Raw genomic sequence first — 13,018 nt, 5'->3', positions numbered from 1 at the left:
GCAAATGAGACCCAAAAAGAAAATGCTCATTTCAGTACAGTCCAATACCAAACACTTAAAAAAACATAAGATCAGTACATAATTCTAAAATTATACGCCCAAAAGGAAAACAACTCATTTGACAATGCTAAATTTCTATTCCCCTCAGAAGCTGCCCAGTGCTTAGCAACAAGCTGAGCCTGCCATGCCAGATTATTGGACAAAAGCAAAAACAAAAAAGGTATTATATGTAATTTTGAGTTCTTGCTGGCAATGCTACTCCCTGGACTTGCAATTGAGTACCAATTCATCACTTACCATGAATGAAAATTGTTAAAAAATAACAAACAGTCCTGAAACTTGAACAAGTTTCATAGTAGACATCCACTCAAGATGTGGCTTTGAGTTTTGTTTTCTGTTTTTTAGCATCCAATGAAGCCAAGCCTTTGCCTAATCCAACAGGTGCTGCTTCTCCTTCCTTGGATGTTGTTGACTCATCTTTTTGGAATCAACTGCTCCATTTGGATTATGATGCCCATTTGCTTCTTCCCTCTTCTCCCCAGAAGCTTCTCCGCCATCTCCTGCCTCTGGAGTCGCCCCCATGTTGATCATGTTAAGAAGCTGAGTTAATGGGGCACAGCTTGAACTGGTATTCCATGTGAGCGAGTCACAAGACCCCTTGCAGCAGCCTTCTTCCTTACTTCTGCCGCCGCTCGAGCTGCTCTTTCATCGAATCCTCGTCCACGAGGTAGAGTCTCACCAATCATTGCCGCATTAAGAGACTTGTTGAAAGATGCACTAGAACTCCCAGATCCTCCAGCTGCAGCAGCAGCTTGGAATGCTTGCATCAAATCTGGATGAGCCTGCGATGCCAATTTATGAATCATATAAAGAGTGGCTAACCATATCAAGAAATAACATCATTTGTCTCTCAGATCTGCCTCCTCATTTACTGAAAATGGCACCTAGATCATACGTAAGTTCTAACAGCAGTTGACTAGTCAACTGACAATGCGAAAAGAAGGGAGGAAGAAAGACTAGGGTGATTAAAATACCTTCAAGATATCAATTGCCTTTTGAGCAGAAGCAGCATTTAAAGCTTGACCTTTTTGCTTTTGAGCATTCAACTGCAACGCAAATTAGCAACCTCAGGAACCACGTAGAACAAATATGAAAACCAGACTAAACATTACCCTTCAAATAACTATTTTCCTCTATATTAGACCATTCACTTGCCTGAAGTTCACGCATCTTAAATGTCTTCATCCAGTTCTGGGAGTCTCTTGTTCTTGTGTCCTCCTCACCAAGCTGTTTTACGAGAATGTCATATGTTTTCTTTTCATGCTGTGCACACCAAAAGCAATAGTCAGAGTTAAATCAATCTTGTTTAAACTTATTTATAAGAAAAACTGAATTATTCTTCCAGAAACACATGCCTGGTGTGAAAGTTTGAAGGCACCCATACAATTGAACGCAATTGCAAGCGCATGATAGCACACAGCTGTTTGAATATGTTCCTCACCAAGCAACCTTTCATTCTTTTTCAAGGCCTCTTGCAGATAACGAAGTGCTGTATTCATCTTCCCAATATCTTGATACATCATAGCAACATTTATGAAAGTTGCAGCAACATCAGGATGATCTGGGCCAGAAGATAGGCTTAGCAAAAGCAGTGCCCTGGACATGTGTCGTAGTGCTAGCTCAGTCTGGTTCAGGCCATGGTAGAAAAGGGCCATATTGCCATAACTGCAGCAGGATAGTTGCAAATTAAATTGATTTAGACCCATGAAAAGGGCAAGAAAGGGTACAAATATCTGAAACAAAGTTCAAAACTCAAAGTAGTACTATCACAGCAATAGAAATTAGGATAAGTCAGATTGCATGACACCAAATGAACCCATTATGTGTGCCTGAGAGAACATAGAGAAATGAACCATGCCTATGAGCAGTATCAGGGTGGTCCAAACCCAAGCAACGTTCATTTATAATTAGTTCTTTGTGCTGCTGCATTATGGCCCCAGCCATATCTCCTGCATGATACAGAACCATAGCAAGGTACCTGAAAATTTGGAAGCAAACTATTTAGACAAGATTGGAAATCAAAACACTGAACACTCAACCCATGTTTTTAAAAAATTGGCTAATTTTTGGAAGAAAGATATAATAATGACCATGTCTTTAACACAAACAAAGGTTGGTTCAATTACATAAAAGCAAAACATACAACCAAAGTACCATTAAGATGATACAAAGAGGACATAATATATTTCTTTTTTCGCATAATTAAAAATATCAAAGGCAAAAAAGATGACTAAAAAAAAAAATCAATAAAATGTTTTGAGTTGTGATAGCTACCGACAACAATTGGCAACCTCCCGGTGCATTGGTCCAGTGACCTGAAATCAATTGAATAAATCATGAAAAGGCTTATTTTTATGAATTCATATTAAGAGGAATGACCCAACTTACCTGTTGAAGTATTGAAAAAGCCTCTGAAAACATTGTGTACGCTTCAGTAAGCATGCCCTAGGAGAAAGACAGGAACCCAACAGTTTATTAAATCGTCATAAATACACATTCAACATAATTACCAATCCAATTCTACCATAAACCTATTTGCAATTGCAGAAAAAATAAAATTACAGAAAACCAATCCAAATTTATATTGCCAAAATTACTGAATAAATTGCAATAGAAAAATAAAATAAAAGAGAAAGAATTAAAAGAATAAGAAATAATAGAATAGATAGAGAATTAAAAAAAAATGTTTACCTTTAGCTTGATAGGGTCTGTTTCTGATTTTAACTAATAAAGTTGAGGAATAGCAAGTTTACAATTAATAAAATAAAGAGAAATAATAACATTGAGTTTTTAAATAAAAAATGAAAGAAAAGAAAGCAAAGTTAAAAGTCAGATTAGGAATTAATAATATTTCAGTTTTTTCTTTAGAAAATAAAAAAGATAAAAGAAACTTAAAAGTTTATAGTCAGCTTCAATGAGTATTTGGGTTTTTTCCCTTAAAATATATTTCTATTGAATGGGTCTTTGAGTTGAAAAAAAAAAATTAAAAGTTGCCTCTCCACCACTTCACTCTATTAAGTGGGTATTTGAGTTTTAAAAAGAAAAAAAAAATTAAAATTAGCTCACCGCTTCACTCAAGCTAAGCTTTTTTGTCGCCTAGCTTAGAGCTCAAAGCGCAGTAAAAGTGAATTAAGTCGAGCGCCTAGTAAAATCACTTCGCCTGAGAATGTTAAAATGAGTAATGGTGATTTCCGGTGCACCTTAGTGCCTAGGCGCGCACCTTAACAACACTGCATGACATTAAAGATATTGCATAGTGTTTGGCGACCGAAAAAGGGAATACAATGCTTACTTCAACTAGTTGGACCTTTCCCATCTCTACAAGATCTTTGGCTTCTGAACATACGGGAACTGAATGCTTCACTACAGGTTGGAGATTCAAGATATCTGATGTATGGAAAGGCATTGCGGTGTTAAAATCATACTTGCGAGCAGCAATAGTTATACCAACCTGTATAGAGAACCCCATTCATGTAAGCATGTGATTGACCAGAAGTTATAGCTTGATTTTGTCCGAAAATTCAAAACTAGAAGATGGAAGCAGTGCAAATTACATAGCACATATAACATAATCAAGGTGTCTAAGTAACCTAAGCTAGAAATTCATCCAAACTTTAAACACACAAGCACATGTAGTCAAGTACAATCCACAAAACACATAAAGATGGAAACCACCCTAACAAAATTATGCAGTTTGTTCCTTACATGCTGCATCCTCTGGCAACTCATCAAACAAATAACAAGGAAGGATGTAAGAAATAGCATAGTGTAAGAACTCAAACCTTTTGACACATATTGCGTAAGACAGAAATTTTCTTCACCCGTAATCTTGCATCCTCTGGTAACTCAAACTACATAAAGAAAAATCAGAAATCAAACATATAGCACAAATTAATATACTCAATGCAAAATATATTCATAGATTAAATAAACTCGGATTATCCTGTTTCCATAGATTCAATAAACACAGATATGATGGTGAGCATTTATTCGTAATACTAGTACACCTTGACAACAGATAATCTAACAACTTTATAAAACATCCATACTCAAAAACAAAATACAACTCAATACCTGATATTTCAGCTTTGCAAATTTCTGAATTTCAGACCATAAACTTTCAGAGCTGACATTCATATAAGAGGAAATATTCTTCCTCGCAGATGTTTTACCCTTCCATCTAGCATGTCCCTTAGACGTCTTGCCTGATGAGTGATGACTTGCTTGCTCCTGCAAATATTTGGACATAAATACTGACCTCAGGCACTCTAGTTCAGGCTAGATTACCATCACCTAATGCAGTTCCTCTTAAAAAACAGAATCTTAAGCTTATAATGATTTGGATCATTGACACATCAAAACACCGAATACTGCAGAGCCCTGAGATTGCTTATAGTCTAGTTACTTGTGATGAAAAACTCATCTAATAGAACATACTTTCTTATGGTTTTTGGACTGTGAGCTAGAAGTCAATTTTGCAGCAACAGATTGGCAACTTCCAAAGAAACAGCTCAAAAAATGTGAGATTGCAGGACCCAGATCGTGATCTTCTGTATCTCTCAGAACATCCTGCATATCCAGCAATTACAATTTCCATATAAAAATTTCACAACAAAATTTCCAAAACATAGAAAGCATTCCATAACAAAAATAGATGTCAAGCAGGAAAAAAATGGACATCACCTTCAAGATGTGCTTTGCTGACCGGACTACAATCTCATTAGAACAAAGATCCCATAGATGAGGTAGATGTTTGGTTCCATTGGCAACCTGTAAAATTATACCATTCACCAAAAGCTTTAATATTCTATTACCAAAATAGCAAGACTAATGAACAAACCCACAAAATACATAAAGCTCACATTTCCAATGTATCGAGTATTAATCCCATGTGCATGAAGTGCTTCTGTTAGTGTCTGACCGTCCATGGGTGAAACTTCCAGCGTGCAAAGGTCTTGTATAAACTTAGGAAGTACAACATCTACAAGATAAGAACTAGCTTTCTTCACATTTTCTTCGTCTTCCACTATCTCCTGGCATACACAATGGAAAAAGCTAAGAAAATCCACAGTTTAGCAGCATTGTAAAGGAAGGAAAGTTGCAGATAAAGGAGACTCACTTCTCGACTCCCAGCCAATTTAAATTCAGTGAAAACGTTGGGGTTAAATAATATCTCCTCATTCGTTTCACAACTTTTAACAGATGCAGAAGCACATTCCGTACCAGCCTTGTTATTATCTTCATTGGTTATACCCTGTGGTCATAAGGAGCATGAGCAAAATATATTTAACCACAAACAATTATAAGATAATAGAACTAAGTGTAATTAAATATAACATTCAACGCCAACAAACTCATATCTTATGTGCGCATGTTATCATGCACACACAATGCCTTAATCCCCATTTAAAAAAATAGCTACAAAATTCATACAATTCGGAAGTTCCACCTTATCAAAGACTTGAATAAGAATTCCATTATCCACATAACTTAGCAGAAAATATTTAAAGCTTTGACAAACCAACTGTTCACTTGAGACATATTTTCAAAGTTGGGGGGAATTATCACCATTCACCGCATTTGGCAACAAAAAAGAAAAAGATCTAGTGTTCTATGTAAACCTGAACAGCGTATATAGGAAGTCAAAAGCAACAGCTTAGATATTTGTTATCATGAAGAGAGCCTTGCCTGGTTATCACCAGAAGTTGCAGCTTCATGAGACTCAGTCACTACTGGAGTTTCAACAACAGCAGCCTTTGAAGAATCAGTTGCCACATTAACCTCTCCCTCAGATTTTGAAGAATCAGTTGCCACATTAACTTCTCCCTCACATTTAGGCACAGACTTTGAGCTTTCAGGAGCTTGAGCCTTCTCCAGTTAAGCAGGTCAACATCAGGTAAGAGCACTTCAAACAAATTGCAAATTGACATTAATGTATGAATGTTCTACCTGGACAAATGCAGTAATTAGTTCTGGTCTCAGTATACAAAATCGGGATCCAGGTCCGGTAAAGTTTGCATCACGAGGAGTCGCTCTCATCAAATCCAGAAGATAATGCCTAATAAAAGAAATGGAATTAGGGCGAAAAAGAAAAGAAAATAAAGCTAATGATAAAATGTGGTTAAGCATAAATTATAACATGCAAAGGGTCTAGCTCTGATTAGCACATATAATGAAAAAATATATACATCTCTTCTCTCATGGAAGAAACATTCATCACAAGGAAGAATATTAACTAATCTCATCTAGCTATATGAGCTGCAAAGTAGGTACAATTCTTATGACAAGGAACTTAAAGAAAATAAACTGATAGCTAGAAGACAGTGAGTTAATCTGGAATGGAGTTGGTGAAGTGTGAGGATATTACAGCTCTTAAGAAAAGGGAAGAGTCAGATAATCAGAAATGTAAAAAATGGAAGACACACTCAACCGAAGGAAGGGGGAATGGCAGACTGCAAATCAAGCACTACCACTGATCAATCAGAAGAAATAGTAAAAAAGAAAAGAAACTTGCAGGTTCAAGGAAATAAAGATGGGGAGGCAGTAGCAGAGGTAGGTTGACAAGAAGAATATATGTGTCTAGAAGGGAAAGTTAAACTTTTAAACCCAAGTAATATGCTATACGTAAGGGCATTTTTGAAATTATTTTCGGGTAGAGCAAGGTTCTCCCTAAACCAGAACCTGGCTGATTTAAAAATAATAACCCGACCTGAGCCTGATTTAAAAAAACCACCTGATTAGATCAGGTGGGAACCCATGGCGTCAAAAATCCATGATTTGTGAACATAAAGTCTTAAACCGTAAGTCACAAAACATGAATTTAAGGCTAATGGTGGGTATCAAAAGATGTCAAGGAAAAAATATTGCAGTCCATATCGATGCAGCTCATTAACTTGAAAACCACAAGAAAAAGTCACCTGTCATCACTACCAACAATGCCCTTGCATTCCACCGGAGCAGCCAATTTGAAAACATTCCCAGATGCATCAAGTACTGTGTGCTCCTTCAAATGAAGGCGTTTGGCAGCTTCAAGCACCTAAAGAACATAGAAGTCAGCACTCTCCACAAAAACATTTGTTCTATGTAAAGAGTATCAAATTTAGCTGAAACTTAATAACATGAAATATAAATGTTGAAAGAGCTGATTACTCAACAAACATGCCACAGAAACCAGACAATTTTTTTAGGACGTTAAATTTCATATTTCTCACCTTTGAATGAAAATCTTCATTCCAGCAAATCTTTTTGCCATTGTCAACAGATCCATAAAGGAGAGAATCTGATTTATCCCCTTGGAGAATGCCAGGTAAGACACTCTACAAAAAGAGAAGTATCAAATTATTACATAATTCTAGAGCAAATAAAAAAATAAATAAATAAAAAAAATTAGGCAGAAGAAGGAACAAAAATTCCACATCTAACAACTCCTAAAATAGAAAAGATATACAGCTTCACCTGCGCCACCACTCTATGACCTCTGTAATCAATTATGGCCATGGCAAGGTTATGAAGCCCAGGGACATCAGCTTCCTGATATGCCTTTGTTCCTTTCAAATCATTATTTGCAGAAGCATATGTAGCCTGCTCACTCTCAGCCGACGGTGTCTCAACAGACCCTTGAGCCAATTCCGTTATACTATCACTTTCCCCTATGCTAGATCTACGACATCTTTCCTCATTTGAATCCATTCTACCTCCAGGCAACATCTCAGATGAAGCAGCTTCATTTCCGCTCTCAGAACTTGAATTAGTCTCTACTGCACGTTTCTTTGACAGTTGTTCCATATCCGAATCAACAGCAAAACTGAAGAATATGTTGTTATGAACATACCTGAGAAAAAAACGACAGTACAAAATTTATCTCAATTGTAAAATAGAATAACAAGTATAAAAAGCAATTTGGGGGTGATGTTATAGTGTAACAAATGAATTTATTAAACAAAGCACAGAGAACAAAATAAATGAATTGACAAATTGCTACGAGATGCCTAATCCGAAGGACTTTTGTACAATATCACAAAATGAAGAGGAGAAATGGGACAGCATAAGTCCTCAGAGAAATCATGACTGATGTTTCCAAAGGCAATGTGCAAGATAACAATGTTCGCAAAAAATTCTCAATCAAATGCACAGTTCATTTAAGGATCACTAACATGTGAAAGCACTCAGGATCAGTTGGATTTATGGGGGGTATACATCTGTTGATGACTCCAACAGCACCACTAATTGCTGCATCAACAAAGTCCGAGGTCACTTTATAGAGAGCCCTATCCCGCAGGATCCTGCAACAAATTTGTACACATGATAAGCAGAAACTCCAAAATCATTCATAACAGCTTAATGCCTGTGAATAAGTGGCAAGCATGTCCATTACAAGGTTAAATGAAAAATAAGACAGTAATTCATTCTCAGATTACAAAGTAGTACCTTTCATAATCTGTAATCTTAAGAATAAGATTATAACAAAGTGTTCGATTAAATTTCTTAATTTCCTATTCAATCACACACTTTAACTGCACATTTTGGGGCTCAAGATTACAACATTCATGTCAATCAGATTAAAAACACTTAGTTTGTTTTCAATATGACACATCAAAATTTTATTCTGTGTCTGATATGCATGCTATTGAAATTTAAATATACAGTACCTATTAATTAAATTGCACAAGCATATAAAACTGTTATTCAAACATAATACAATGCTATCAAAATGAACAATCAGCATTCTAATGATTACGTATATCCAGCTAGACATACTTTGTCATGAAAAATAATTAGATGTTTTATTACTAGTTAGCTGTTAGATGATAAGCACTATAAATCTACAGAATGAATTAGGTTCTCCAAAAAAGCATTAGGACAATTAAAAGTCACAAACATTTAGGAATGAATTATGTACCTTTCTTGAGGGTTGTATGTGGAAATTCTCGACAAGATTGCAGTTCCTCATTCCAATCTCTTTGCATGCCAATCAACTCACTCCCATATGAAGGAGTCAATGCATCCTCTGCTCTGGCTGCATCACGTTTGTGATCTGGAAACAACACAAGCAACAGAATCAGCTTTTGCAGTACAACAATACTGCTTTTGCAATGCAACATACTTAATTTTTTATTTTTTTAAATGAAAATAAAATATAGTCTTGCAGCAAAAATTTCTAGCAAGCATACCGAAAAAGAAAAAAAAAATTACACTATATCAGATAGGAGCAAAGAAAGAAGGATGGAGAGAAAATAGAGTAGAAGGAAAAGTTACTTTCTTTTCACTCTGTCCTTCATTTGATAGGATAGAACTCCCCAAGGTGGATTTACACCTATCCTTTCCCTCAAATTTCAATCCTTCTAAATCTGGGATATAAATTAACAATTCTATTTGCAACTTTAAACCCTATCTTATTTCTATGTCTTTCTCCTTTCCTCTATTCTTATCCTCCATACCATACATAAAGAAGAAAAAATAACTTCCATTCTTTCTTTTTACTCTTTCCTCTTCTTTTTCCCTTCCCTCAATTTTCCTTCCTACTGGAAATAGTGTTAGAAAATAGACAATAGAAGAATTACCCTCCACGTTAGAGAGCTCAATCTACTTTTTTCCTTTTTCAAAGCTGAACACTGAAGTAACTTTAGAAGTCGAAATTACCAGGAACTGGATATAATTCCAGCCATGAATTTGGTGGAAGCAGAGATTGAACATTTTCAAAAGGATGTGCAGCGGCCTTCCGCTCCATAATTTCATGGAAAGCTTCATTACAGGTACACAAAAGGAAATAATTAGTGGATAACAGAAAATGGACCAGAAATTTTCAACCTCCAACACTACTTAAAAGAATGTTTTGCATATATGTTACCTTTTCTGAACTTAGAGCTAATTTTCTGCAGGAGTCCAACAAGAGTTGTTGCTTCATAACCAGCTTTGCTTGGTCTGGGGTCAAGAACATTCCCCGTGCTTGAATTGACATAAAACATCTTTGTGGTTCCCGTAATACAGTATTTATTACCCTCTAAAGTTTCTATATCCAAATAGATCAAATCCCCTACAAGCCTGTCCCCAACAAAGTTCAAATGTCTTGTTACTACTCGTTCAAGATAAATGCCAAAACTCAATCACCATCAACAACAAAAATATCATTCAACATAAAGAATATAAATTCAGCGTTTTACCTTCGATAGCTAGGTGGAGGGTTGAAGGATGAAAAAACAATACTCTCAACACATTTAATCTCGTTCGAAGGTGTACACAGCAATTTACCTAATGATCCAGTAACATCCTCCATAAAGCCCAGGCCATCAAGCTCTGGAACATCAGTTTTTGTGGCATCTGCACAACATAAAACTGAAAGTGAAAATCACAGAGTTTATAAAATGGTAAATGATAATGACAGTGACTTAAGGTCCAATTTCAAACCTCCCGAATTGGGAGCTTTACTTTGGACATTCTCATACTGCAATGCAAGCGAAGTCGAGAGTGAGGCATGAAGTGTAGAAAGGGAAAGCAGATCTCTTGTGCGGTGAACATGTGCTCTGATAGATCTATCATCATATAATGCTGCCAAAAGTTTTAGGTTAGAGCCCATATAGAGACCTTAAAACCATAAAACAGAACACAAAGCAATTATACCAGCAACCATCTCCAAGGAGCAACCACCGAGAGTAATATCAGCTATTTCAGAAATTTCATTATAATCTTCTAAATGATGAGTTGAACCATCCTTAATGTGCAACAGTAAATCATAGCATGTAAAGTAACAGGTCTCGGGGGCATCAAGAAGAAATTGTCGTATGTCCATGACAGAATCTCCAGGATTCAACTGCAAATACATACAGTCAATTCATCATTTGAACCGCATCAATAATAAGGTATCCATGCGAAAAGAGAATTCAATTTTTAATTGTAACCAATGAAAATCCATCCACATATAGATGCTTACGTACATACACACATCTGCAAACCATATCTATGCATATATAGAGAGAGAAGGCATAGTTTCAAATTCAAGTTGGTTCACCTGCAGTTCAAGCCGTTCCCCACTTTGTGTTTTAACAGGCACTGGGTAAAGGTGAAGGTCCCCTGAATCAATATAGAAGAAAAGAAAAAAAGTGAGTCCAATAGCAATCTAAGAAGCATACGATAGAACCATAAAACAGATTTAAATTAAGATTTCATATAAGTAACAGAAAAAGCAGAAAGTGAACCTAAGCTGGTCTAAAACATTCGAAGATATTGAATGAATATTCATCTGTCTCGCATTGTTTAAGGAAACATGTTTATTTGACAACAGAACGTGTATACACAGATGAATGATTGAAATCATAGATTATCATTTCCATATGGAGGAAAACAATGGAACTCTTTCTTTAAACCACTATGCAATTGAAAATAAAAAAGAAATCATTATAAGATTTGAGAGGTGATCTGAATATGCTAATGAAAGGAAATCACAATAAAAGTAATAATATAGCAATCATGCATAATATTCACCTTGCTTTGGTTGGCTTGATGAATTCAAATCTTCAGACTCTGTCAACTCTGACTTGGAACCAGATGATTCAACCGTGTTTGGAACTCCATTAGAGTCAACATTAGGAGGCTTGGAAGCAGTTACATTGTCCTTCAAGGGAGCATCAGAAGAGACAGCTTGCTCTGAACAAGTGGTTGAATTGTGTGACCCTCTCCGATTCCTTCCCTTATTAGATTTCCCCGCCATTTGCACAAACTTGATTCCCAATACCTTAATTTATAAGCATATAAAGAGTTTGGAAAAGTTCTATAGTGAGTTGGTTATTCTACAAATATTATACGTGTATAACATAGTTCTCTTCATTTTAACAATAAAATGAACACATATGCAACAAATGCAATGAATTCTATTCAAACTCAGAATAAACTAGAAAGGAGAACAAAAACAAAAGCCCATGAGCTGGTCATATATCACAAACAGTACCTTAGAAATTGAACTAATATGTCTGCCTGTGCATGTAATATAAGTTAAAAAGAAAAACATTTTTAAGACAGAACCCCTGAATGCACCTAATAAGATGCAAACTCGTTATTAGACAAACTTACAATCAGCAAAAACAAGAGAAGAAATTAAAACAGAAACATTAAACCATAATTATTTTAAGAAACAATACATCCAACAGAAGCAAGTGTAGAGATATGCTGTATTTTTATTTTACAGAGTTTCAAATAGCGGTGTCGTGGACGCTATTTTGCAGCAGCAACGCCGTGAGCCACCGCTAAAGACCTAAATAGCGGCAATAACGGCCGGTTATTTACTCTAAGCTGATAGCTTTTAGAAAAAAAAAAATTCCTTCTCAACAAAGTAAAAATAGAGAGTATGAGATAAAGTACCAAGCAGTACGATCAAAAACAGAAAATAAATTAAAAATATAACAGAGTGATACAGAGGCCGAGAGCGTATAACACAAAATCTCATGGCTCAAGTTTAGGGTTTCCAAAATTACCCTATTCGGTTTCCTGGTGTGTCGGAAACTAGAAGGCAATAGAGGGCTTGCGTCAGAAGAGAAAGGCGAGGCTTGTTTGGGACACAGTGGTGGTGAGAGGTTTATCTGGCGGCGGGGAATATCAGTGAAGAGATATATGAGAGTAGGTTCGTTATTTTTAAAGGCATTTTTAGGAAAACATTTTCTTATATCTATAATAATTTTATTTGGATAAAAGATTAAAATTTATATCTCTTCATCTTCAAAAAAAAAAAATATTAGGGTAATCTTTAAAAATAGTAACTTTTGTTTAGCTCAGGTTACATTTTAGTCACTTATATTTGAAATGTTACGTTTAGTCACTTATATTATTATTTTGTTATAAAGTGATTACTTTACCGTTAAATTCCGTTATCTCTCTAACGGCAATCCTACGTGGCAGTCTAACTAGATTTTAAATGTCAACTTAGATTTTTAAATGGGATGAAAATATATTTTTAATTAAAAAAATTAAT

At 35.6% G+C, this 13,018-nt stretch overlaps 1 protein-coding gene across 1 annotated transcript; it reads right to left on the bottom strand.

The window, feature by feature from the left end:
• Nucleotides 1–35: 35 nt before the first annotated feature.
• LOC107930104 (clustered mitochondria protein) lies at nucleotides 36–12,686 on the bottom strand. The gene is given in 31 exon segments (XM_016861672.2): nucleotides 36–614; nucleotides 617–842; nucleotides 1,035–1,106; nucleotides 1,216–1,323; nucleotides 1,416–1,725; nucleotides 1,919–2,038; nucleotides 2,335–2,375; nucleotides 2,449–2,505; nucleotides 3,353–3,511; nucleotides 3,843–3,911; nucleotides 4,135–4,290; nucleotides 4,498–4,629; nucleotides 4,744–4,830; nucleotides 4,923–5,093; nucleotides 5,180–5,314; nucleotides 5,749–5,928; nucleotides 6,010–6,118; nucleotides 6,978–7,096; nucleotides 7,272–7,376; nucleotides 7,516–7,891; nucleotides 8,214–8,342; nucleotides 8,960–8,972; nucleotides 8,975–9,094; nucleotides 9,700–9,801; nucleotides 9,908–10,101; nucleotides 10,221–10,377; nucleotides 10,465–10,605; nucleotides 10,678–10,867; nucleotides 11,066–11,127; nucleotides 11,539–11,788; nucleotides 12,525–12,686. Coding segments are annotated over 30 exon segments (4,251 nt in total). The 5' UTR covers nucleotides 11,765–11,788; nucleotides 12,525–12,686; the 3' UTR covers nucleotides 36–429.
• Nucleotides 12,687–13,018: the final 332 nt, after the last annotated feature.

The sequence above is a fragment of the Gossypium hirsutum genome, chromosome A08 (genome assembly GCF_007990345.1).
Source record: "Gossypium hirsutum isolate 1008001.06 chromosome A08, Gossypium_hirsutum_v2.1, whole genome shotgun sequence".
Classification (NCBI taxonomy): Eukaryota; Viridiplantae; Streptophyta; class Magnoliopsida; order Malvales; family Malvaceae; genus Gossypium; species Gossypium hirsutum.
Note: the sequence above shows the minus strand (reverse complement) of the source record. Positions and strands in the feature narration are given on the sequence as shown.